The sequence below is a fragment of the Medicago sativa genome, chromosome 2, assembly GCF_051527215.1.
Source record: "Medicago sativa cultivar Bolivia chromosome 2, Bolivia_mono, whole genome shotgun sequence".
NCBI lineage: Eukaryota > Viridiplantae > Streptophyta > Magnoliopsida > Fabales > Fabaceae > Medicago > Medicago sativa.
In genome coordinates, this window is record NC_140750.1 from 81,965,921 (window position 1) to 81,993,600 (window position 27,680).

Sequence of the window (27,680 nt, forward strand, 5' to 3'; positions counted from 1 at the left end):
ATGGATACCTCAATACCCACGGGTACCCGTATAGTGGGTACCCACGAGGATACGGGTCGGGCACGGGTATCATACTTATCCAACGGGGCGGGGACGGATATCATGTTATCCGTGCCCATGGGTATCCATTGACATCCCTAGCCTTTGCTGTAAATCATGTGAAAAAGATTTATATACATTGAAGCTAAAACACAAAATGATATAAATTAGGTAGAGAGGCTTTCAGCTATCTATCTGATGCAGAAGTTTGTTCACCTGAAAGAACTGGATACTAAATTGCAGTTAATATCTGTCTTTGCTGTAGATCATGTGAAATGATTTATATATGTTGAAGCTGAAAGTCAAAATGATATAAATCAGGTAGCTTTGGTAATAGGGTTTTCATTGGTTTATAGATAGATATCAATTATTACTAGAAAAGTGTTTCTACTGCTGACAAAATATGTTTTCATTTGTTACTCGTGATCAAACCTTTTTGAAGATTTAATTTTGTAATCTGTAATGCAAGAGTACTCTAAATATTGTATTATGGTTTATAATTATCTGTCATTTCGCAATTTATCCTTCCAATATAATATTTTGTCAAATACGTTACTGCTCTATTCAATCTCTATGATATAATGTCTGTAATATAATTATATTATTATTTAAATAAAGTTTGTTTTATTATATTCTATCTCGATTGTTTCTATTCAGCTTCCACAACTGCCATATACCATGTGTGAATGTACAACATGCGAGGAACATGTTCAGTCTTCATGTCACTAATGTCTTAATCAAACCTTTTTTTCGTAATCAAACTTAAATAGGTTTTTGACTATATCGCAACATCTATATTTTGACTGCAGTACACTATATGTGCAATAACAATGGTTGCTATGTTAGTTGCTATGTTAGTTCATTTCCATATTTGAGAAGGACAACAGTGTTCTATGATTTCAACAATACTCCTTATTAGAATCAGTTCACTTTTAACCGTTAACAAATGCGATTGCCAACAAAATTATCCGAAAAAAGCAATCCACCCCGTGCGAAGCACGGGTTGACAGCTAGTTATTTTAATAAAGACATCTATTTTTACTCAAATTCTAACTTAAAGTTGAAATTTGTAACTTTTATCCTTGAACATGTTTTTTAGTGTCAAATTTATTGTCCACCACACTTGATGTAAATGCATATATATAAACATTAATCTTTTACATTCAAATCATTTTCAACCAAAATCAATTTTTATATAATCACACACTTAGTGTCGGTTTGGAATGACGTCATAAGGCAACTACAACGCAAAACCCACCTAGGCTGATCTGGTTTTGTTGGTTTCAAACCTTAGAGTGTGCTTCTCTCAAAGTATCAAATTCGATTTTCTCTTATATCAATTTTGATGGATTAGTTTGGTTTCTTAAAAAAAAAAAAAAAACGCGAATACTCCAAATCTTGAATTTGTAGCTTTATATTCAACTTATAGTCAAGAGAACATATATTCAAACACACTTTTACAGACTAACATATAGTTATTCCTTATTTGGGTACAGGAATGAATTAATATACAACCTCAACTTATATCTATCTCAGGCTTGCCTAAGTAAGCACTTAAGCATGAGTCGTAGTTTATAGTGGCATTACTTATCCTTTTGTCAGAAAAATAAAAATAAAAATTCACCCTTAAAAGCATATATAATATAAGAAGAATAGAGATCACAAATATATAAACTGCATAGAACTATCTATCAATCTTGGTGAGGAATAATTAACAGAGACAATAAAATAAATGGAAAATGAGATAACAATAGGTTGGTGGTTGTCCTTTTCTATGGCTGAAGACTGATTGGGAATGTTAATCAATTGTATGAAGGAGGCAGCCGTTAGGTCCCAATTTTGAAAGACTTTTGTTCTGTACACTAATATTAGAAATCAATAATTATTCTCATGCAAATTTCACTAACCAAACCTTTCAGTAATTTTGAATAATGCATGTATATGTTCCACTTTATCATTCCCAAGAATATGAAGTGTTTATAAACAATTTAGTGCATTATATATTCTAAGAATACAGAACAGGATAATGATCTCCTTTGATCTCAATTTTTTAGCTACGGCAAAACAACAATCAAACTGATATGATTTATAAACATAACTGCAAGAATTAATAACATTATGATGATCTAGAGTAGACTGATGACGACGGTCGGAGCTAGTTGGTTATGGTGGAAGACGACATTGCTACTCGTAGGATTGTGTACCTTCAACACTCAACTAAGCGAGGGTTTTAGGAGAGCGAAAGGTTTAAACAAAAGTAGAGAGTGTGCCTTTCACTCTGGAACTGAAGACCTTATATATATAGGTGAGTTGTAGGAAGCGTGAGATTTAAGATGGTTATTCGGTTGTATGGATCGTGATAAGATTTGTGGATCAAAGGACAGTGATTTGATCACAAAATTTAATCTAGTGTGTTGCGGGAACACATTAGCACTTGATTTGGATCAAGGGTATATCCATTGGATCAGTCCAAAACACACCATGTTTATCACATATCTTATAATAATATGATCTTAAAAAAGTTCAGTCATCTGCTTAATAGTTAATCACTGTCCTATGCAGCGGCGAAGCTAGCAAAAATTCTGCGCGGGGGCCAAATATAAAAAAATGTATTAAAACTAACATGAAATTTAAGGATAAAACAATTTTTAGTCCTATAAATTATAATTTTTTAGGTTTAATCCTTAAAAAAGTTTAATTCAATTTTTGTCTCATTTTATTAAAATTTTACAAAAAAAAAAGAGTGATTTTAGCCTTGCATTTATTCTCTATAACAATAAAATAAGGACTAAAATAAACAAAATCTTAAGAACTTAATTAAGGACCCGTTTGTTACGGATTAAAATAAAAGTGATTTTTACATAAAATAATTTAGAGATTATTTTTTAGAGATTTTATAAAAAAATCAGAATCTATCTTGCATTTGTTTTTTTTTTAAACTAACGATGCTATTTATTAATTCAAAAGGTCATGGAAATACATAGAGTGGGCTTCTACCGGCACCTCCTCAATCCAAATCAAATTGGGTTTCTCATGAGCTAAGTGGGCCAAAGAGTCCGCTACCTTATTACCTGTCCTATGAGTAAAAGCAAAATTACAAGTGTCGAAATAAGATTGAGTAGACCAGATTTCCTGGATAACACTTCCCAGATAAGATCTGTTTCTTTGAGTTGTATCTTTCACCATGCGAATCAAAGTCTCGCTATCACTCTCAAAAATCATTTGTTTGAAGCCACACTCCTTTGCTAGCACCATCGTTTTTAACAAAGCATAACCTTCAGCTAATAGAGGATCATTACTACCCAGGGATTTCCAGGTAGCTGTAGCCATAACTAATCCTTCATCGTTCCTGATAATGCCCCCCAGCCCCCAGGTGCCTATAATCTTCAAGTTTGCGTCACTGTTAGCTTTAAGAAGGCCCGACTCCGGTTTTTTCCAGCTAGAAGCACCAGACGAGGTAGTACGAGAGTGAGAGTGCAGAGCTTCAGGAGTTGAGACAACGTCCTCTGGTTTGGTAGCTTGCAGAAAATCTTCAATGTTACGGTTACCGTAATAAAAATCACTTTTTTTAAAAAATAATTTAGTTTGTTTGGATACAGCTATATAAAAACTATTTTTTTGTTACAAAATTAGTTCAATCTTTATATCCATATTTTCTCTCTCCTCTAAAAAAAAATCTATTTTTTGAGAAGCTGCTCTCAACAGCTTCTCATTTGAAGCTGTTTTTAGATTTTTTTAGATTCTGATTTTTTTAAAAATCTGTAACAAACGAATACAATATTCTTAAAAGTGATTATTTTCTTAAAAAAAGTGATTTTTTCCTAAAAAAAAGCTATAACAAACGGGCTCTAACTTGAAAATTGCGAGTGTTGTAGATACCAGAAACAAATTTAATCCGAAATTTAACTGATACGTAAAAAAATCACAATAATTTTACTTATATGAAGTGTAAATTAAAGCAACAACAAATAAAATAAAAACTTCCTTCAAAAAAAAAAAAATTGACAACAAATATTTAAAAAGTCGGGCAAAACGCAAACACAATTTAAGAAGTCAATTTTATCCACAAGATTGTTTAATAAATAGATTATTAATGTCTTTTCAATGTAAACAAACAAATTATTTGCAAGAACTTATTATCAGTTTAAGTTGTTTCTCACTATTGTTATTGAAATATTTTCTACCTATAGTTGTTATTAAGACCGAAAGTATCAAACCAGTATAAATAAATCTATCAACAATGTAACAATTTTTTTCTTTGTTATTTATGCTAATCTTCGACAACCAAACTCCTTTGGGGTAGCTCAATATTTAGTATTTGGGGTAGCTAAATATAAATAGATACCAACCAATACAAGAGTAATTTTTTTTTTGGGGGTAGCAAAGGCTACCTCATCCTCACGAGAGGAACCGCCCCTGGTCCTATGATATATTCAAACTTTCTAGACACGAGAAGGTTGATTTGAACTTCCGTCTAACATTCTCAACTCTGAGTATAGGGTATGTAGCACCCTTAAGCAGTGGCGTATGATTCTGGACCAGCAGGGATATATAACTTTTATTAATACTAGTCATTAGAGAAAGTGGTACATTTATATTATCAGTATAAACTAACTAGATCGTCTACCCGTGCTACCGCACGGGTCATAAACATTGAAAAATAAGTTTAAATACAATATCATACATAATACGCACATTGAATAATTTGACAAAAATGACCTAAATATCAAGTGTTTAAGATAAATGACAATGTTCATACATTCAGGAAAATTTTTTATACACGACATTGGTAGTAGTATCAGTGCAATCACCATTTTCATCGGTTAACAATATTTTCAAACCATTTCTTGATGTAACCTTTGAAATTGCAACGTACAGTTGACCATGCAAGAAGACTGGTTGTGGAAGATCGATGTCAACTTGTTTAAGCGACTGCCCTTAACTTTTGTTAATGGTCAATGCAAAACAAACGGCTATAGGAAACTTCCTGCGTTGGAATTTAAATGGTATTCTTGTATATACACCTCATCAATTTTGCTTCCTGAAATGACCTTTCCTTCAAGTACATGAGATTAAAAGAGGAAAGAACAATGGTGTGTTCCGTAAAAAATACGATGAAAGAATATGAGATTAAAAGACACTCATAGCATAAGTACCGGTTAAGTTGATCAGTGCCTTGGAGTTTTTATGCATCGATAACAAATATTTTTCATATCTAATTATTTATTTAACGTACAAATGTTTGTATTGTATTTTTTTTATACATCGGTAACAAATATTTTTCCACTGTTTTTATATTTAATATTGACAAACATGTATCACGTATTTTTTTATACACCAGTTAACATTTCCTTATATTTATTAGTGAAAAATACGTGCCCTTTTTTATACTTTAGTCAATATTAACGATCTCTTTGTGAATAGAGGAAGATGATGAAATGACAAAAGGTGGCTAAAATCTCAAGATTATAGACCAAAAATAGGTAAAGAATAAAAAAAACAAATTAAATAGTTGCCACATCACCAATTTTTCATGATACACAAACAAATTATATTGTATATCCACACCATAGGATTTGGAAAGCGACGTGTCTTCTCATCAATAGACTAGACTCTATTAAGAATATACCATTCATTACAAATACAACACAACTATAACCCAGTATTGCTTCAATAATCAATACAACACAACTCTCATAACTAACTATAGTCATATTTCAGCAGAGATTACAGTGAGCTCTAGCTATATAATAACAGAGCAAATACAAACCTACTCTTTTACTCAAGCATAATACATAAACTCTAAGCATAATCTCAATCTTCTTACATTTAAATTTAGAATACACCTACACTTTTACTCATAATCAAACACTACTGTTCAATTTCCTTCATGTATCCACTGCTAGATGGCATTAAATTAAACATAGCACTGCAATCAGTTTGATGCAGGTTTAGGAGTGCATCCCCTCCCCACCGAGTAATTATATAGCATGTACATATTCTCCCCACCTCTTCTCTTGTGTACAAAAGACAATTGGCATCATCCATTCTTCCTGCAATGAAATTATAATTAGAAAACGAAAAAATTATGGAAGAATGACCAGCCCAAAAAAAGGAAAAAGAAAAAAGAAAAGAAAGTAAAATACAACATTTTAGGCAACTTGTACCACTCTTTCAATCCTAGATACACAATTACATGTGCAATATTATAAAAGAATGACCAACCCAACTAACATGAATTTCCTCCTGGATTTGACAATTTTTCTGCAAGATAAAGAAACTGAAATAATTGGAAAATGAGAATAATGAATAAGATTGAATGAGAAAATGCATGATTATTCCAAGTGAGAAGAAAAATTAATTTGAGAAGGAATGATGCCTTTTGGTTTTGTGATTCTGAGAATTGGAGTTTTGTCTTTGAGTAGTTGGGTGACCTGTGAATAAGGTGAAGATGGAATGAGAAACAGTGAGACGAACACAAAAGTATGTCGGGGATCAAATTGGATTGAGCATACAGTTCGTTATCAAGAACAACCATAGAACTTGAGTCCATCAAATCTACAATACCACCCGTCGAATCACTTTTTAAATATGCAATGTCTGGACTAACCATAAGAGGGTTGGTAAAAAATCAAGAAAAGAAGCATGGGAGCATTGATGGAAATTACACAACAAATAGAGTCTTAAACCATTTTCTCAAATTACAACCTCAAATCATAATCCAAGACTCGTGGTTTTTCTTCTTTGAAGCATATTTGTAGAACCTATAAAGTGTAGACAGGAACAATCTCATTATCATTATTACAGAATAAAATGAAATTAAAAGTAAGAACCGAATGAGATAAAAAAAAAAGTAAGTTCGATGTTCCCAATCATGTTGGGAACATGCTCTTCAAAAGAGAGTGAGCCTCTTACATTCCTTGAAAGGATGGCAGCGACATCACCATTCATCCTCCGTCTATGAAATCCTCTTGGTTCATTTTTTTCTACTTCAATAATGCTATAATGATGGGTGCAATTAAATTTATCTACAAAAAATTAACAAAAAGTGATAATACATTAATACTCTACTGTAATCAAATTTGAATATTTTCACCCAAAAATTGCTAAAAACTCACATTACATTATTAATATAATGATACAGAAAATTATTATCTCATCATAATTGTGCCGATTTGGAAATTGAAAACTGAAAACGATGAAAATGAAAATCAATTACTAAACTTGTAACCTTTCAATTCATACTAAAAAAAAAATGAAACTTCACACACAATAAATACAAACTTACTAAAATTTATACATTACTGATCTAATTCTACATATAAATTCACTATAACATGATAGGTCTATTTATTTGGAAATTGAAAAGAATGAAAACTAAAAATTCAATCAGAACAACAAATTACTTTCATTTGTAATTCAAGAAACCAATTTTTAGAAGAAAAAATAAAGACCTAACTCAATACTTTTTGAACAGCAAATTTTATTGAGCAACCATCCTCATAAAGAATGAAAGATGAGCACAATCGAAGAAATAAATACAACAGAAAAACAGGGCACTGCGGCTAGGCCAAAACACAATCGCCTATACATCAAAACAGCCAAAACCCCACAATAACAACAACTGCAACAGAAGCAAAAAAAAAACACCAGAAAAAAAAACCTACCCGAACAGAGGCAAATCACAGCACCTGGAACCTCCAAAAACAAACCAAAGCACAACACACCAGCAACACCCAAAAAAACTAATATGTTGGCAATAAAATATTGTACCTCATTTCCCACAAATAGGGAGAAGTTAAAATGTGTCTACCTCTATGCATTCATTGTACCAAACCTATCACACACAGAAATAAAAAAGAAAACATATAATTACCATTATAGCTAGAAAGAAAAAATTAATATTAAAAAGGGATAAAAATGGCAATACTCAAATATACTGAAGAAAAACTGATACCCTCAATGCTTGAAAAACATTTGAAATAGAACAACCCATTTTCAGTTTCTGTTCCCGTTTGCATTCCCTTTTCTGTTCCTATTTGTTCTGTGAATAAGGGGGGAAGTAGAAGCAGAGAAAGAGATCGTGAGGGAGATGGAAGAAATTTTTTTTGGAAGAAGAAGAATCGTGTGAGAGATAGAGATTGAAGGAGAAGTGGTAGTAGGAGCTTTGGTTGTAATCATTTGTCTTCTAATAGGAAATACAAATTTGTGTTGTAAAGTGTGCTAAGTAGTTGGCAGTTAGTGAAGGAAGATAATTGCTATGAAGGAAGATAAGTTATTACACATCAGCTGTTAAGTTTTCCTTTGCATAGGAAACGCAATATACATTTAATGTCCTAGTAAGTTGGATAGTTGTATTCTGCCAACAATAGCTAATTAAATACATTAGAAGGTTAATTGGAAACCGAAAATTTTCAAATGTTGGAGCCAAAAGTGTAGAATTAGGGTTATCAAATTAGGTATACATTGTTAGCTAGGATTAGATATAAAGGATTTACCCCGACGTCCAATAACAATCAATTTTTTTTTCCTTTGGGTAGTTCAAAGGTGGCTTGATGTGGCCTGATGCGACTCGAAAAGACCATTGAACATAGTATGTTGCAAGTTTTGCATTGTTGTGTTGCATATATTTTGTGATTTACAACCACATTAATGCAATTAGGGGCTGTCGTAGCTGCAAACTTTGCTGAAATCAAAATATTGTTGTTGCATCACAAGATGCAGTCCACAATTTAAAACTCCGGTATAGACCACAACCATAGAGAATTACCGTTAGTATAGATAAGTCCATATACTTGAAAAGTGTGGAGGCATTTATGAAGTAAGGACACCATACACGACACTGACGCGTTGATACTGATTAGAGGAGAATTTGTTCATGAGATGGAGTTTTTGTTGGAGAGTGTTGGGCCGCTTAGAGGAGAATTGGATAATTGGGTGTGGCTGCCGAGCATCAATGATTGATTACTCTTCAAATGAGGTTGTACTCTACATTTAAAATGTTTTGTGTTTGGGGGGCATCAGAGAGCATATTTTCAATAATGGAGTTCAATACTTTTTGTAACATGAAAATTTTCAAAAAGGATGTCATTGAAGAAACTTGAGATATTTGGTTTGGATCAGTGTAGTATGATCTATTTAGTTGTTGAGGAAACAAGATTTTCTTTCAGGGGTGTAGAGGATTGTAGTATGTTGGTTGCTCAAATAAAGATGGTGTATTGGTGTCTTATTGTTTTTTTTTCTTATGTAGATTAAGTAGAAAAATTGAGATGTAATTAAGGTTTTGCAACTCGAGAATTCACCTCAACTCGTTTTTCTTAGGTAAACTCGACTTGTAAACTCGATTCGATAACTCGTACGAGTTTATCTAAAATTAAAATTATATAAAATTTAATATATGCATGATATATATAACCTAATATAATATTGTAAATAAGTCAATAGTGCAAAATATGACTTAATTACAAATGCAAAATATACCAAACTACCATAATAAAACGTTATGCTCAACTTAGCATCAAAATACAAAAATTAACGCACAAAATCATAAGTTTCTTAAGTCTCTAAGCCATCCAAAAAAGCAAACTTCTAAAGTTAATAAAACTATCCAAAAAATAAACAAGTTAATTTCTTCAAAAGTTCAATCCTTCTAAAGAATAAAGGAAAGGAAAAATAAAGCCTGAACTCTAAGTAGTAAGTTTCTAAGTACGATACCTTTTGAAGTTCTGTTTTTTACTAAGAAGGTTAGAGTTTTAGTTTGGAGAACGTTGATGAAGGAGAAGAGAAGAGAAATGTTGTGTTGTAGGTTTTTGAGAAGAAGAAAAGAAGTGTCGCGCGTTCATAACACTGTGATATTGAGCTGAGTGTTAAAAATGAATTGGATTTTAATTGAAAACCGGCCCCAAAAAAAGGTAAACTCACAAACTCGGACGGGTTTATCCGATTTTAAGCAGTGTTAACTCGGTCAAACTCGATCAACTTTCTGATTTTACCAAAAAAACAAGTTTAACTTAGAGTTTACACGATTTTGACACCTAAAAACGTAAACTCGTTCAAGTTTACGTTTTAACACTCAATTTTGCAAAACCTTAAATGTAATACTTCATCATGAATTCAACAAATCAAGTGATACCCAACATGCACTTCACTTCTTTAATGCTATGTATTGTGAAAGCTAAATCTTGCTTGAATGGGTTCGCAAATTTGTTAGCTACTTAATGTCCATCGAATTAATCGGCAAGATTGCATCTCACAACCCCTTCATAATAAAATCCTTTGAAATATATAGCATTGCTTTTTTGAATAACATGCAATTTTTCTTTTGGGTTAGACTTTAGAGTGCCCTTGCACTATTGATGATATCCTTTTACTCTCGTGCAGTAAAACTATTTTTATTATAAAAAATGAGAGTTGAAAACACTTGGCACAATTGAAAGGTAGGATTAAATAAGTAAAAAAATAAATTTAGTGGAAGTAAAAATATTTATATTATTATCCACTAATTGACGCAAGACGTTTTTCTTAGAGGAATTGACGTAAGACTTGGTCTTTAACCCTTTTTTGAAATAAAATAAAAAACATCCAACAATTTCTCTCAAAATTGCTTTCATTGATTAGCCAAATACTATGAAGCCCGGATACGTAGTAGGATACGGGTACGATACGATACGGGTACGCGGATACACAAAATTTTTTAAATTTAGGATACGATACGGCTAAGATACGTTAACAAAATATTTATTCTAAAATTTATATGCATGTAAAATACTTAAAAAAAAAACATTGATTACTCTTCAATACTATATAATCACAAAAGTCACAATTTACAAAAAATAATACATGTAATCAAAATAAAAAATGTAAAGTTTTCGTATAAATCATATTCTATTTTCATTCATATGTTAGGATATCAACAAATGTATCAATAGAAGAACTCAAAACAAAGTTTGTTTAATATTGATCGATTGAATTTCCTCTCTCTTGTTACTTTCATCACCAAAAACATAATTTTTAATTGGTTAATCGAAAAGCAATTATAGTGATTCATATCTTAAATTGAATTATATACATATCCATTGAATTTTCACAACAGTCTCATTTTTTTACCCTTCATTTTTTTCTAGGATACGTCTCTAGGAAGTATCTTATAAGTATCTGTGTGTATCTGTCGAGTATCTTATAAGTATCCGATAAAATATATATTTTAAATTAAAATAAATAATTCCGATACTCCGTGGATACGGTATCCTGAGTATCTGCAGAGTATCGGTATCCGATACGTATCCGACACGGGTACGGCACCATTTTGGAGTATCCGGGCTTCATAGGCCAAATATTACATTTGTTTTCATATTTTAAGATCCACCTCATCTTGACCAATTGTTTGAACATTGTGGAAAATATATTCTTCTAGATATTTGACAGCACACCATGTTTTTGGATAGAAATTTCTATTCATCATGATTTGTCTACAGTACACCTTTGAAAAAGAGATCCAAAAATATTGAAAAGTATTTCACCCCATTTTAGTTTGTCGGCATCAGGTTAACAAGCGTAATTGAGGACCCCACTTCGGCAGCTAGTCCAGCGTTGATTATTGCGATGAATTAAAAGCAATGAGGGCGTGACAACTCAAAATTAAAATAATCGATATACAAAAGAGAAATGATATTTTGACAACCACTTTTTGACAACTTTTGGACAACTTTCTCTCTCATACTCACATAATGTTGTTATCCTCTCTCTTCCTTTTTCTCTCTCCATTGTTTTTGACCAATAAGAAGTGAGAAAAACAAGGTTGTCAACAAAGTTATCATTAAATGGATGTCAAAATATCATTACTTTATACAAAAACATGACTAATGGACGGTGATTTTGATTCTTTCAAATTAATCGATATGTACGTCGAATATTGAATTTTAAATCCTCTAGATTTTAGCTATGAAATTCTTCGATCAATGTCATCTATATATTTTAATTGACCCTGGTACTCCAAAAAAAAAATTGATCCTCCTAGTTCTCCGGTTAGTAGACGGTGAAATTGATTTTTTTGGAGTAGTTAGTTTATGGATCGGATATCGAGTTTAAAAATAAACTAATAATTTATATTTTTTAATAGTAAATGTTAGTATTTTTTTTGACAAGAAATAGTAAATGTTAGTATATTAGCTGTTATGTTAGTATCTTTTTGTCATTATTGAAATTTTGAACATTTTTGTTAAATACTCTCTCCAATTACATTTATAAACAATTTTTCCTTTTTCAAATTTATTAAATAATTGATGCATTTAAACTATTTATAACTAAGATATATCAGTTTACATATAAATGTGATCGTAATGAGTAGCTTAATGCCTAAAAATTCATTCTTTAGGGTGAAAAAGTGGATATATTACACATGTTACTATTAACCAAGAGTTTTAACTCTTTAACCGGTTTGATTTCTTAATTCGTGCTATCCATCCTTGAATAAATAAACTCCTACTATATCTCGGTTCTATTCCTTTTCCCATTCATCATTCACCAACTACTCTCATTTTCATCTCTGAACTGAACTCTACACAAGTTAGTCTCTCTCCTCTTCATCTTCTTCGATTTTGTTTTCACATATTTGTTAGATCCATTTTAAATTCTAATCATTTGTATAAACTAACTATAGTTAAACTTTGTAGGTAATTGATGGCGCAAATTCTGCTACATGGAACTCTTCATGCTACAATCTTTGAGGTCGATAAACTCAAGAATATTAGTGGTGGTAACATTCTTTCCAAGGTGCTTCTTTTCTTCCTTTTTTTTTTTTGGCTTTTATTATCATTTTTTCAACTACTTGCTAACTGTTTTTTTACTTAACTTAGTTCTTATGTTTCTGTTATTTGTTTGTTGTACGGTTAGATCTATGAAGCACTGACACAGACACCGGACGGATGGACACGTCAGCACTGATAATATAAATTAATTGAATGTAATCACTAGTGTCTGTCGTGCACACACGCATTCAATCAGAAGTATCGGTGCTACTGAGATTAGATCATATAATTTAACAAAATTAGTGCAGTAGTTTGTTGTTAATCTCATCAATTTGTGATTCAGATTTCATGATCAATAATTCAATCTGAAATTTTGTTAGGTTAATTGTAATTTTTGGTAGAGTTTTGCCACTGTTTTGGCTTCATCTCTAATCTTCAAATCTGTGATCAGCTTGATGAGATTTGTTCTTTAAACATGGAGATTGAATTTTCTTTGATCTTTGACTTGTAGCTTGTTGACTTTTCACGCCTTATCAGAAAGACTTGAACTGATAAACTCATAAATGTTTGAATGGTAGTGAAGGACTAGTTAGTTGGAAGGATAAAGGATTTATTTTTTTTTCTTTCTAAGTCCGAAGATTTGATTTTTATTTTTTTATTTTTTGTGAAAAAGAAAAAGGGAAAAAATTAGATTGTAAGAATGAAAAAAGGGAAAGTGTAAAGAGATGGTGGTTGGGATTGGTCCATGGATAAGACAGAAGTTCATCAAGGCAAGAATATGTTTCTTACCAATCACATTTAATGTTCTTTTGTACTCAGAATCTTGATTGTTTTTGCTCTCTGTGTTGGTGAAATAATTGTTAGAAGAAAATAATAAGCTAAAAAAAGTAAATCACTTTAGGCCTTTAGAAGTTTTTGGGCAAATGATTCATCACCTTGGATTTTTATAATATCGCCAATTGTATGGCTAGGCTTCTAATAACAATATTTTAACGTCATTATTACTGTTGTAAATTTCTAACTGGATTGTAGAGTTTGCTAGCTATTATGTTTCAGACAGTTTATATATTCATTTAGATTATTAGGGATCACATAATGTTTTGCTACTTCAAATGTTTAATGTTTGATTTTAATTGTGAAGGGAAAGTTCTTCTTCAAAAAAAAATTGTGAAGGGAAAGTTTTTACAATGTTCTGCTTCCTTAATTTGTTCATTTGAATCTATTTGTCACCTGTCGGCCTGAAATTAAAATGACCTTTTGTTCATTAAGCTGGTCTTTCAACTCAATAACTTCAAATTTTATCATACTTATCCTTTATCCTGCATATGCTATGTTTTATCCCAAAAAACATGAACACATATGAACTCAAAGGAAACAAACCTGGATCTTTGTTAGGTTTGTGTTAGTAGCTTGACTTCATCCTTATCGAAGCCTCTGATGGGATATTTTTAAGAATGGGTTCGAATGCTTTACCTTAACAATCTATTCTTTTGATCTTAACCTTGTTCATTTTAGGGTAGACTTTTGCTTGGAGCTCCCTTCGTTTTAGCATAAGTGCATGCATATTTTTACTAAAGATCATCCACTTATGTTTACATGCGTTAGTGCCCTGATGAAAATATTTTTGTTTCACTTTTGTACCTTTATTACATGATGGAAGGATAATTTTTCACTTTTGGACCTTTATTTCCCATGTACGTCGTTGTTGATTGTTGATTGTTGATTTATGTGTTGCTAATTACATTCACTTATTCTTTTTTTAGATAAGACAAAACTTTGAGGAGACAGTTGGATTCGGAAAAGGAACTACCAAACTTTATGCAACCATTGATTTAGAGAAAGCACGAGTGGGAAGGACCAGAATCATAGAAAAGGAGCATGTTAATCCTCAATGGAATGAGTCTTTTCACATTTACTGTGCCCATTTGGCATCGGATATCATATTCACTGTGAAAGATGATAATCCTATTGGGGCAACCTTAATTGGAAGGGCGTACATTCCTGTTGAGGAGGTATTGGGTGGTGAGGAAATAGATAGGTGGGTTGAAATATTGGATGTGAATAAAGAACCAATTCATGGAAATTCAAAGATCCATGTGAAGCTGCAATTTTTTGATGTTTCAAAAGACCGCAACTGGGCTCTAGGCATTAGAAGTCCTAAATTTCCTGGAGTTCCTTATGCTTTCTACACACAAAGACAAGGTTGTAAGGTTTCTCTGTACCAAGATTCTCATATCCCAGACTATTTTGTCCCCAATATACAACTTGCAGGAGGTCAGACTTACCAGCCTCATAGATGTTGGGAGGATGTTTTTGATGCAATCACAAAAGCAAGGCACTTAATATACATTACAGGGTGGTCTGTTTATACTGAGATTTCCTTGGTAAGGGATTCAAGGAGGCCAAAGCCAGGAGGAGACATCACACTTGGTGAGCTTCTCAAGAAAAAAGCACAAGAAGGTGTTAGGGTATTAATGCTTGTTTGGGATGATAGAACGTCGGTTCCTCTGTTAAAAAAAGATGGGTTGATGGCTACTCATGATCAAGAAACTGAGGAATTCTTCCGAGGCTCTGAAGTGCACTGTGTCTTATGCCCTCGCAATCCGGATGATGGTGGAAGCATTGTCCAGAATATAGAAATTGGCACCATGTTTACTCATCATCAGAAAATTTTGGTGGTGGACAGTGAGTTGCCAAATGAAGTGGGATTAAATAAACGAAGAATTGTGAGTTTTGTAGGAGGCATTGATCTCTGTGATGGAAGATATGATACCCCGTTTCATTCACTTTTCCGAACTCTGGACACAGCACATCATGATGACTTTCATCAGCCTAACTTTCCTGGTGCTTCAATAGAAAAAGGTGGTCCTAGGGAACCTTGGCATGATATCCACTCAAGGCTTGAAGGTCCCATTGCTTGGGATGTTTTGTTTAACTTTGAGCAGAGATGGAGGAAGCAAGGTGGAAAGGACTTGCTTGTTCCTCTGAGAGAGCTTGAAGATGCCATTATTACCCCATCCCCAGTAACTTTCCCTGATGATCAAGAGACGTGGAATGTTCAGCTATTTAGATCTATTGACGGTGGAGCAGCTTTCGGGTTCCCCGAGACTCCTGAAGATGCTGCTAAAGCTGGGCTTATTAGTGGGAAGGATAACATAATAGATAGGAGTATTCAAGATGCTTATATCAATGCTATTCGACGCGCAAAGAATTTCATCTACATTGAAAATCAATATTTCCTTGGAAGTTGCTATGCGTGGAGTGCTGATGGTATTAAGCCTGAAGACATTGGTGCTTTGCATCTGATCCCAAAAGAGCTTTCACTTAAGATTGTTAGCAAGATTGAAGCTGGGGAAAGGTTCACTGTGTATGTTGTGGTTCCCATGTGGCCTGAGGGTGTCCCAGAAAGTGCATCAGTTCAGGCAATATTAGACTGGCAGAGGAGGACAATGGATATGATGTACAAAGATATTATTGAAGCACTCAATGCCAAGGGAATTGAGGAAGATCCTCGGAACTATTTGACGTTCTTCTGCCTTGGCAATCGTGAGGTGGTAAAACAAGGAGAGTACGAGCCTCCTGAAAGACCAGAACCTGATTCAGATTATATGCGAGCTCAAGAGGCCAGGCGTTTCATGATTTATGTTCATGCCAAGATGATGATAGGTAAGTAAAAACATTAAGCTGCCATATTTTGTATAACATTCCTTCTAACACTTTCTTTCCAATACTTTTTTTATGATTGAGCAATGTTCACATGGGTCTCCTTTCCTATTTAGTAGGTCTCCTTTTCAAAATGATTGAGACCCACATGAATTTTACTCAAACCTCACTCGCTCATCATATAGTAGTCGAGCAATTCTGCAAGCTACACAATTCTCACGCAGAATTTTGATTTTAAAGTTATTTGTAGGATAAAAGGAAAAAAATTACTTTATTCTAATTATTCATTTAGATAAGTTGGTCCACATTTGGACAAAAAAAATTCTTGAGAAGTTTTTTTACTCTTTCAACAAATTTGAGATTAATAAAAGAAAGCTGGTAAGTGTTACAATATCCCTTTTCCTTCACCAAGAAAATATCCTTTGATGGTAGGAGTTCATAGTGTGGTAAAACTAAGTTTGTTGTTTGCAGTTGATGATGAATACATAATCGTCGGATCTGCCAACATCAACCAAAGATCAATGGATGGTGCTAGAGACTCTGAAATTGCAATGGGAGCTTATCAACCCTATCATTTAGCTAATAGGCAGCCTGCAAGGGGTCAGATTCATGGTTTCCGCATGTCGTTGTGGTATGAGCACCTTGGCATGCTTCAAGAAACCTTCCTTCACCCAGAAAGTGAAGAATGCATTAGGAAGGTGAACCAGATTGCTGACAAATATTGGGATCTCTATTCTAGCGAGACTCTTGAGCATGATCTCCCTGGCCACCTTCTCCGCTATCCCATTGGGGTTTCCAGTGAAGGAAGCGTGACAGAGCTGCCAGGATTTGAATTCTTCCCTGACACCAAGGCTCGTGTTCTTGGCGGAAAAGTTGATTACCTCCCACCCATACTTACTACTTAGTTTCGTTTTCTACTTTGTTCACCAAATATAGTATTTGTGGTGTTAGTCTGAGCAATGACTGTAATGGTACAATGGTCCTGCGAAACTGTTTTTTCTTTTAAAAACTGCTAATAAGCTTGAGATGATTAAGGACTTTGCTGTTGATTTGTAATGCTTGTTTCTGCTCTTTCTATGTATAACTATGATAAATTCTAGCTAGGAATCCTTGACATGTATTCTACTATATCATATTTGTTGTAATTTTAAAATTGTAGTATTTTTTTCTTTCTCATTTCATGAATATTAAATAATTTTCCTTCTCAAAGGCTAAAAAACTCATGAACTTTCCATAAAACTATAACCACAAGGAAGTTTGCACAGTTTAGACGATCATATCATAGATTTAAATCAACAATCCATTTTGATATCCAAAACATAAAATATTTTTGGTACAATGATAAGGCAAACATAGGAATAATGTTGGGGAAATGTTAACGAGTTCCCCCAGGGCACTCTTTAAGCACTTTAATTAGTAAGTATTTTATGAAAAGCTGTGTGGTTCTCATGCCATCGATTCCATGATGAGTTTAGAGTTCTCAGAGAAAGCTGTATAATCATCGGTGTGGCCGAAATTGGAGGCGAGTTTTGAGGTTTTTGCAATCTGTTGAACAATCCTCTGATATGGTTGAGATACAATTAGGAAATGTACTATTCATTTCATTATATAAATCATTTTTGTTTGTTTGTTTCCTTTTGAGTTATGTATGAGTTACAGTTTTTTCAGTTTTTATTTTATAACGAGTACCTTTTTTAACATTGGTGATTGATCCCTCAAGACCTGAGATCAACAGCCTCGTTGTGATTGTGGTAGCTTTGTGGTCGCTGGACTCTTTAACATCGGTGATTGATCCGTCAAGACCTGAGATCAACAACCTCGTTGTGATTGTGGTAGCTTTGTGGTCGCCGGACTCCAAATGGTAGCTTCCTTCTCTCCGGAGGGGGTGGTGTACCTGCAAACACTCTAACGATTAAGTAAGAATGCACTGAATATGTGAGGTTTTAGGGTAAAAAAGTGTGTACCAGGAAGGAAGCTATGAGTTAGCCTTTATAGTGGTGAATTAGGGTTTTTGGTCGTCCTTCCAAGCCTAACTCAGACAGCTATCCCGAAGGGACACCTGTGAGCAGATTTTGAGGAAACTAACCTTGGATCCCGAATGAATGGTCCAGATTGGCTTATGCGACTGTGATAAAGGCTTTATGTTTTTCATGACTTTGCTTTTCAACCCCAAGTTGTTCAAACAGAACAGTTTATATGGTATGCCCTATCGCAATTTCTTTTTTATAAAGGCTTGTCACCATTGTACATTTGTAATAAGAGATATAATAACACATTTCTGTAATAATTAGAACAGAAACAAAAAAGGAAATGAATTTGGAGTTTTATATGTTGTCTATAATGATAATGATAACAAGTTTAAGAACAAATTTTAATTTCGATGATCTTTTAACGTAATTTTGTACTTGTGTGTCTTTAGTATTCTAAATGTCCTTTTATAACAAGCGTTGTGGAGTTGGAACTTACGATGGATGTCATTTTATTGGCTGGAGTTTACGATGAATGTCATTTTATTGGCAGATGCAAATTACAACAGGATATAATCACACCTTGGCAATCAGCAACTCCTCCGTCTATTCTTGCGGTTCTTCTTTGTTTGGCGTACTTGGCCAAGGGTCTGAAAAAACAGTGTTCAGCATTTACCCAAATCAATTTCCCACCTTTGGCGCGTGTGGCACATGTTTCGGCCTCAAATAGTGATGTAGTTTTTGTTATGCAGTCTGGAGAGGTTTGTAGCTACTTAACCTTTATTCAACTAGTTTGAGTCATTAGCAAGTCATTAATCTGGGAATAATTACTCTGCCTGTTCCATTATTGCTTTATGTTATTGGAATTGAAACCAACAGTTTTAGATTGTAAAATGATCAATACTTGTTTCCATTGTGAACCTGCAGGTATTTACATGTGGGAGTAATTCATATTCGTGCTGTGGACATGGAGATACAAGTCAAATAATTTTCAGGCCGCGTCTTGTTGAATCCTTAAAGGGGATTCCTTGCAAGCAGGTAAACTGCATATTTTTATTCTGTTCTCTTTTGCTAATTTTTTTCATCTTAGTCTGATATATTATAAAGTTGGCAGTCAAGTCTTTCCATGTAGTCTGCAATAAATTGAATTCTATAGTTCCAATCAGTCACATAATTTCCTGAAGTATATAGGGAAATGCGAGTTGGTTTTCACGTAACAATTTGCGGTGCTTTTCCGAATACATTCGTCGAAATTTTTTCCATGTAATTTTAATTTATAGTTAGGTAAACAAAATTTATTGATAGCGTACCAATAACGAATCGACTATATATACCCACATACCTGATATTTTGAGGCTCACGTACCATTGAAGATAACTGCAAACCTGGTGACCAAGGTTTCGATTTCTTACAAGTAATTTTGAGGGGGTTCTTATCCCTTTCATATACAATTTAGATTTTTAAATGGGCACCTGCATTTTGAGAAGTTCCAAAAATTGCTGTCTGTCCTTTTGTTTTGATTGAATCCATCATCCTAGGGTCGAGGCACCGATTAAATGGGAGGCAAAACCAAGCATACTAGGGTTCCGAGAGTTGGAGATGGTGCTAGGGCATAGAGCAACAAGCTAGCAGTTGGTAAAGTGAGAAGAGTAATGTGGTGGTTTGACATTGCATCACTTGTAAAGACGAAGTGGTTCACCTCGTTGTGGCATGACATAATGCAGGGTATAGAACTTCCACAGTGGCGAGAGCTGGGTGTCATCGGGGGTAAGAATCGATTGGTGCTTGGATTAATCAGTCCATTGAAGTAAGGAGGTTGTGAAGTAAATGAGGAAAATAAAGTTCAAGAACTGACAATGGCTTCCCCTTCTTCATCCATGGTTACTTTGCTTTTTCTCTCGTTTTATTTTGAGATTAAAGAGAATCTTGGAATAGGAAAGATTTGACTATCGTTTCACACTATTAAAATCGGTGTTTGCGATGATGAAGATGGAAATGAAGAAGATTGGTTGTATAAATTTGAGAAAACATAATGGTTTTCATGATTTATCAAGGGATATCATGACTGACTTGATGAAGGGGGATATGGCCAATCTAATGATTTAATGGGGGATTGATTTTCAATTTTAATCAAATGAGATCCTTACTATAAAAAGGATTGGTTAATAATTACCAATTCCGTGTGTGAAAATGTTGGTCTAGATAGATCACGTGTTTAATAAGTGGTTCATCTCGATCAGCATTTTAGGTTACGGTTTTCCTAACGTATGCAATATTACACACGATAAGGATAAATTATTTACTCACTTTTTCCTTATTAACTATTCAAATTTAGTGATTCTTAACATGTGCAATTTTATACACCTTAGGAAAACAGTTCAAGCTAATATCGATCTCAATTCGCATCGGATGACTAATCTCACTTTAGTCTAATTATCCTTATAAGAAACCAAGTCCTTTGGGAACCTTCAATTAAACTGTAGCAATCAAGGGCGAAAAACTAAGTCGCAATAACTCAGTTCCTATCAGACCCCTAAGCTCACTTTGGTTCAAATATCTATAATATTTACTACCTTGCAATATGCTTTGATTTCATATTTATATATTTCAAGGAAGTCTGTGAAAAAGCATTTTGTGATTTCAGTTCCTTTCCAAGTTATTTTGAAGGGGGCTCTTGTCTCTTAGATAAAAGTGTTGCAGTTTTGTCATATTGTTGAAACATTATGTGTTGTTCCAAGAAGTTACTCAATAACAAATCTCGAGTCTAAAAAACTGTCCATTCCAATTGGCATAAGATGTTCCCCCAGTTTGTTGTGATGTGCTCAGTACTATTTTGAATATCTATGAAGGCAATGTCAACTAAATTCTCAAATGTCTTGAGCTAAATTATACTTCTAGTCCCTTAAGTTATTTTTAGGTTTCACCTTATTTTTAAGTTACAAATGTTAGACATTTTGGTCCATTAAGTTTTTCCTTCTATCTGTTTTCTTTTTGAGTCCAACAAATGTTTCATACGTGGCATTGCATTTTGGTGATTCGGCATCTTACTGAGCAAGAAGAAGAAAAAATAAAAAGAAAACATAGTGTATATAACATTTGTAAATTAAGAGATCAAAATGGAACGGAAAAAACATAATGAACCAAGGTGTCTAAATTTTGCAACTCAAGGAACCAAAATCAAACGAAAAAAACAAAGGGAAACATAAAAATAACTTAAGACCAAAAGTGTAATTTATCCCAAAAACTTATTCAATGATGTCTGTTTTATAATGTCTTCTTTGAAAGATATGAAATAACATGAATGTCTCTCAGGTTGCAACAGGATCAAGCTTCACAGCCTTCCTTACTAGACAAGGTCATGTGTATACATGAGGAATAAACTCACGCGGCCAACTTGGTCACGGCGACACTCAGAACATAACAAGCCCTAAAATGATTCAATTCCTCTGTGATGTGGGTCCTGTTGTTCAGGTTGCTGCTGGATCAGACTATATCTCTTATCAGTAACAGAAGATGGATCAGTATACTCCTTTGGATCAGGTTATCATTTTTGTCTCGGCCATGGTGAGGATGACAACGAGCTTCTACCACGTTTGATACAAAAATTTAGAAGAAATCGTATTTGTGTTGTCTGCGTATCTGCTGGGGATGAGCATGCAACTGCACTTGATTCAAATGGATTTGTGAGTTTCATTTGACAAGATAAATTTTCAATTTTAATTGTCACACTTGATTTGAACTTTTGATGTAGTTGTGAGAATAGATTTCAAGTTTCTATTATTGATGGTTTAGGTATATACATGGGGCAAGGGATATTGTGGTGCTTTAGGCCATGGAGATGAGATTGAAAGGACATGACCAGAGATGTTGTCTAGTCTCAAGAATCACTTGGCTATTCAGGTATAAAATTTTCTGAAATTCAAGTCCTTTTCAGTATGTAGTAGCATTGGTGTGTTTCAGGTGTCAGACACCAACAATGTATTCAATTTCTTCCATTTTTTATATTGTTATTGGTGTTCACGTGTCAATGTTTGTGTTATTTGTGTTATTAATTTTTTTATAAAAAATTCTGTTTTATAGTGTTTACATCCAATTATTACGATTTATGATGAGACTGCTCAGTCCTATTCTTTTCACATTATTATTGTTACTTGTAGGTGTGTGCAAACCATAGAAAAACCTTTGCTCTACTTGATTCAGGTTTGGTCTATGGCTTTGGCTCCATTGCATTTGGCAGCCTAGGAATTTTGGGCAAAAGGGTATCTGATATAATATTAAAGCCTAGAATATTAAGTACATTAAGATCTCACCATGTTTCTCAAATTAGCACTGGTCCTTGTCACGCTGTGGTAGTCACCAACCGTGGACAAATATTTGGCTTTGGAGACAATGAAAGAGCTCAACTTGGTAAGAGAATGCCATGAGCCTACTGAAATTTTCATAGAAAATTAATCTGAAGATGATCCTATGTTAGAAAGCAGCATCTGACACATCAAGATAAGTCACATTTTTTTATGTTTGGTTCACCTGAATTTTTAAGTAAGATTATGTTATACTTGTAAAAGTTTAGTGTTTTATATCTTATTACATCCTTCGCACCCAAAATTATTGAAGAGGTGGAATCTATGTTTTTTCTTTTTTGGTGGCTACTTTCAGATGTTGTCCAAATTACATGGGTTATTTGAGGTATTAAATTCTATTATAAAAGAATGATTGACAATAAATTGAAGGCGCTTTCATATTTTTGTCTGATAAAGTTTGGAACTTTTTTTTTTTTTTTTTGCATGTAAGTTTATGATAAATTACAATTGAGGTTTTTAAGTTTAATTTAAATAAATATGTAAATGGACTTTTCTCTTACTAGTCAACTTGTAAGGTAGGACATTATTCGTCGAAGAAAACATGCTTTAGAAAAGTGTCTAGTTTATCCATTATTACTTTTCTTTTTTCTATAATAGCGTCAAAAAGTCAATTGTGCTCATGTGTTTATAGTTGAAAGAATCAATTTAGAAAGAAAGAAAAAAAATAAGTGACAAATTTAAAATTATGTTAGGAAATGGCAAATGTTACTCAATGGTTTCTTTTTTAAGGAAATTTTACTTAAATAGGTAGTAGGAATTGAACTAACAATCTCTAATTTCTCTTACAAGTCAAGCAAAATTTTGTGGTTTTTTAAAACTAAAATTCCAACTTAAATTTGTATCGTTGGATATCAAGGATTTTCTGACCGTACGAAATGTCTGGTCAAGTGGACTATGCAACCCCACCAAATCCAACACACATCGATACGAACAAAAACGATACAAACCGCAACCGCATTCATACTTTTGTTCTTTCCAACTTCTTCTTTATCTATAATGCACGAATACTTCTCAAATTAGATATGTTTTGGTGTGGAACATGCGTCGTGTCCGACACCAACATAATATAGACACGTAATTAAACTAAATTATATAATATTTTTAAATTATTAGCGATGTCAATGTGTCAGAGTCTGTGTGTCTATCGTATAATCTCATGTCGATGTACTTGTCAAAGCAAAATCCAAACCGAACATTGCATACACCGACCCACCCCTCAAATCTTTTATCCTCTTCATTCTCATCAATCACATCAGAAAAATCTAGAAGCTCATACATAACATCCACCACCAATTAACTAGTGCCGTTATTTTTCTTCTATCCCCTCATCACTCACCACACTCCACAATTTATCATTATTTATACAATTTTTTAATTCATTCTTTTTCTCTTTATCATTATTATTATATTTTATATTTCCCATTTTCTCTCCCATTAAGCAATCTTACCTACACCCACATCTATATATCTAATTAACTCTTCTTCCTTTCTAGTCAAGTCAACTCAACTCAACTCAATCCTTCTTTTTCTTCAACAAATGACTTCTCTCTCACAGGGTCTTGTTTTCACTACAGCTATGCTTGTATCAAGCACCATGCTTTATCTAGCTTTTTCCAAACACAAGATTAACCCATCATTTCAAATTCTTGGAAGTCACGTTTCTCATGACCCTAACACACAAATTTTGCGCTCTTGTTTATATTCAGGTAAATCACCAGCTCTTCTTTTGATTAACCTTACTTTATTTTGTATGTAGAGGATGACAAACACTACTGAAACTCACACGCATAAGGTTCGAACTCACACACAACTGTGTGGTACAGGGTTCGAACTCGGATGAAAATGTTTAACCTAACAATATCAATATCGATATTGTCCGTTGAGTTAGGTCATAAAAAATTATTAACCTTACACTTTGTCAAGAACAACACCTTAATTAATATCAATATCGATATTGTCGGTTAAGCTAGGTCATATAAATTTTTTAACCTTACACTTTGTCAAGAACAACTCCTTAGTTCTTAGTCCTTACTATATTGTGTGTATTTTTTTCTCAGAGGAAAAGAAGAGGGAGAGAAAGATGAATACAAAGAAAAATAAAAAGAAAGTTAGATTTGAAGAAAGTGTGAAGGAAGTAAGAGAAAAGGGCGAGATAGCAAAAAAAGAGAAACAGAGGAAACGAAACAGAGTACATAGCAACTGCAGAAGTGAAACAACGAAAACTCGTGGAATTCCTGCAAATAGAATGGCTTTGTATAACGGGATTTTGAGGGATCGTGTGCACAGGATTGAGTGATTCTCGTTGAATGAAACTTGGGAAAGAGGAAATCCTATGAAGCAGTGTCTTTTATCTATCTTGCTCTGTTTTTCCTCTCTTTTTGTTTTTCTTTGAGTGGTTCTGAATTCTAGTTTAGTTTTGTGGTAAGGGTATTTACACATACACAACTGTTGTGGTTGTAGTGTGGGGACATGTTGACCACAACTAGATTTGACATTATGATCCAACTCATCACTAGTTATTTGAGATTGGATTTGACTCTATTTTACTTTGTGATGAAAATATTAATATAGTGAGTGATATTCTGTGATAAACTAAATTAAGTGGTCAATGTAATTTAGTTAAGGTGAGTAGATTAGTATTTTATACACTACCAAAAAAAGATTAGTATTTTATGAGTTTGATTTTTGACTAAAATAATTATTGATTAGGTTTTTTTTAAATAAAATTATTGGTTAGATTATATTTAGCTTCTGACTAATTATGAAGGTGCTTTCTCAATAGTTTAAGACAAACTTATATAAAATTTATGACTAAGAATTGGGTCAAATTTTAATTTTTCAAATGGTTTTGAGTTTGATTTTTTGTTTTAAATGGTTACTTATTTAGAAACATATTTAAAAAAAAACAAATATATTAACATTTTTTTTAATTATTTTACAAAAATTGCAATGAAGGGAAAACAATCGGGTTGGAAAATGTTAACCAATCATGTATAAAAAAAATAGAGAAATGATATTTGTATAACCATTTTGTGACAATTTTTTGACAACTTTCTCTCTCATACTCACATTATCCTCTTATTCTCTCTCTTTCTTTTTCTCTCTCCATTGTTTTTAACCAATGAAAAGAGAGATAAAAGAAGTTGTCACCAAAAGTTGTCTCATATAGTTGTTCAAATATCACTATCCAAAAAAATATATCTTAAAATGGGTTTATATAGGAGAAGCTCTTGGTTTACGAGATAAGCAAGGTAGAGTTTGTACGGAGATAACCTCTTCGGAAATATCATACAAAATTGTCAATCTCTTTTTAGGAATCATTATGAAAACTCTAAGGTAGAGTTTGTACGGAGATAAGTAAATGAGGCAGCTCACGCTTTAGCTAAGGCGACAACATTGTCAGCTAGTTTGCAGTTATTGTATGTAATACCTGATTGTTTTGAACACATATTGATTAATGAAACACTTTAAGCTTTTTCCCTTAAAAAACCATTCATATGCTTGACGGTAATTTTATTTGAAAAACTGAGTGACATTAAATGTGAATATTTTTTTCTGTCCAATCAATATACATTGGTTCGAGTGTTTTTTTCACTTAATTTGAAAAATTAGGAGGTAATTCTAAAAAAGTTAGGTCTTCTCTTCAACTGATTTGATTGACTTGCATAAGGGCGACCTGAAATGAGAGAAAGTGCAGTATCTTATGACATAAAGAGATTTTGATGCATCATTTAATTGACAAAGTGGAGTTTCTTACCTTATGGTGGTTGAAAGTAAAAAACAATACTTTAACTTTTGATTTTTCACTTTTGGTGGCAAAATCCCCTCCATAGCATGAATTTTATTACCTAGCTTTCGAACTCATTCCTTCTCTTTGTTTGTTGACTCTTTATTTTTGTACTATAACCTTTGTAAAACCTTGAATTTTGTGTCGATATGATTTTCTGTCGGTCTTAATTTGTAAAACCTTGAATTCTTTGTATCTGAAATGGTTTTTTTGTTGGTATTAATATGTCATTTTGATTTCTTTAAAAAAAACCTATTTTTTAAAATATCCCAAACAAAATTCTTAAAATAATTATTCGTCAATCATTTTGTTCCTTGTGTGGTAAAGTTGTTTATATTTTAGTGAATTTAACTGAATTTAACTTTTCAATAATAATTTAAATGACATCATAAAAATGATAAAATAATTTAAATAAATTCGGAGTAAAAAATCTCAATCCAAAAATGGGTCTTCCCTTTATATATTTTTTTTATAGATTAGATAATGCATGACATAAGTTGCAAAATAAAATCTTAATATATATATATATATATATATATATATATATATATATATTCATATGTAATTTATATTGTTTATATTATTATCTGAAAAAATTAAGAAAATTGCAAACGAGAGTAGAGTTGAACTTGAAAAAAAGTGCAGAAAAAGTGCAGAAAGTGAGAGTTGAACCTGAGACATTCAAGTTATTACTTGAAACCAACGCCACCAAGCCACGGCTGTTGAATTGCTACTGTTATGAAATAGAAGATATATATTATTTAAGATTGGCTTTGTATAAAAAAAAAAAAGTATGGGCTGGGCCTAGGCTGGTGTGGCTATTGCCACACCCTGCCTTGCTCAGGTCCGCCCCTGCATATATGTAAATAAATTGGCAGCGTTTTGGTAAAAAAATCCCTGACAATACAAAATAAAATAGAAATATTTTTTTTTAAGGATAAATAAAATAAAAGAAAATAGAAATATTATTTTCAAAAGAAAAATAAATACAAATATTAAAAATATAAAAATGAAAAAAAATAAAGGCACAATCAAATCATAAAGTGGCATGCAAGGACCAATTTGTCATTTTATTAAAATTTATCACAGCTCCCTACTTTCCGTCCAGTTAGGGTTC

At 33.0% G+C, this 27,680-nt stretch overlaps 3 protein-coding genes, 1 long non-coding RNA gene and 1 pseudogene across 6 annotated transcripts; 3 read left to right on the top strand and 2 right to left on the bottom strand.

The window, feature by feature from the left end:
- Positions 1–2,994: 2,994 nt before the first annotated feature.
- LOC146951465 (uncharacterized) lies at positions 2,995–3,369 on the bottom strand. The gene has a single exon (XM_085748740.1). It carries the CDS (start codon positions 3,367–3,369, stop codon positions 2,995–2,997), a length of 375 nt encoding a protein of 124 aa, XP_085604866.1.
- A 2,222-nt stretch (positions 3,370–5,591) lies between these two features.
- Positions 5,592–8,389, bottom strand: LOC146951466 (uncharacterized). Of its 2 annotated transcripts, none has more exons than XR_015027911.1 (5): positions 7,997–8,389; positions 7,707–7,876; positions 6,955–7,067; positions 6,265–6,803; positions 5,592–6,092 (listed from the first exon to the last, which is right to left on the bottom strand). It is a non-coding gene; the product is annotated as an uncharacterized LOC146951466 (long non-coding RNA). The 2 variants fall into 2 exon arrangements; XR_015027912.1 differs by having other exon boundaries at positions 7,813–7,876; positions 7,997–8,333.
- A 4,148-nt stretch (positions 8,390–12,537) lies between these two features.
- Positions 12,538–17,624, top strand: LOC146951467 (phospholipase D alpha 1-like). The gene is made up of 4 exons (XM_085747450.1): positions 12,538–12,603; positions 12,711–12,810; positions 14,549–16,451; positions 16,920–17,624. The coding sequence occupies exons 2-4, from the start codon at positions 12,718–12,720 to the stop codon at positions 17,351–17,353; spliced, it is 2,430 nt and encodes an 809-aa protein (XP_085603576.1). The 5' UTR covers positions 12,538–12,603; positions 12,711–12,717; the 3' UTR covers positions 17,354–17,624.
- A 1,326-nt stretch (positions 17,625–18,950) lies between these two features.
- LOC146951468 (ultraviolet-B receptor UVR8-like) lies at positions 18,951–23,139 on the top strand (annotated as a pseudogene). The gene is made up of 5 exons (XR_015028091.1): positions 18,951–19,176; positions 19,343–19,453; positions 21,728–22,098; positions 22,208–22,315; positions 22,573–23,139. The product of XR_015028091.1 is annotated as an ultraviolet-B receptor UVR8-like (transcript).
- A 1,128-nt stretch (positions 23,140–24,267) lies between these two features.
- LOC146951469 (uncharacterized) lies at positions 24,268–25,373 on the top strand. The gene is made up of 2 exons (XM_085747452.1): positions 24,268–24,482; positions 24,834–25,373. The coding sequence occupies exons 1-2, from the start codon at positions 24,314–24,316 to the stop codon at positions 25,070–25,072; spliced, it is 408 nt and encodes a 135-aa protein (XP_085603578.1). The 5' UTR covers positions 24,268–24,313; the 3' UTR covers positions 25,073–25,373.
- Positions 25,374–27,680: the final 2,307 nt, after the last annotated feature.

Bases quoted from the DNA above. Each gene is read 5' to 3' on its own strand.
- LOC146951469 (XM_085747452.1), top strand. From the start codon at position 24,314: ATGACTTCTCTCTCACAGGGTCTTGTTTTCACTACAGCTATGCTTGTA. The intron at 24,483-24,833 runs GTAAATCACCAG...TTTTTTTCTCAG, and splicing joins GCGCTCTTGTTTATATTCAG to AGGAAAAGAAGAGGGAGAGA.
- LOC146951465 (XM_085748740.1), bottom strand. From the start codon at position 3,369: ATGGCTACAGCTACCTGGAAATCCCTGGGTAGTAATGATCCTCTATTA.
- LOC146951467 (XM_085747450.1), top strand. From the start codon at position 12,718: ATGGCGCAAATTCTGCTACATGGAACTCTTCATGCTACAATCTTTGAG. The intron at 12,811-14,548 runs GTGCTTCTTTTC...TTCTTTTTTTAG, and splicing joins GTGGTAACATTCTTTCCAAG to ATAAGACAAAACTTTGAGGA. The intron at 16,452-16,919 runs GTAAGTAAAAAC...TGTTGTTTGCAG, and splicing joins TCATGCCAAGATGATGATAG to TTGATGATGAATACATAATC.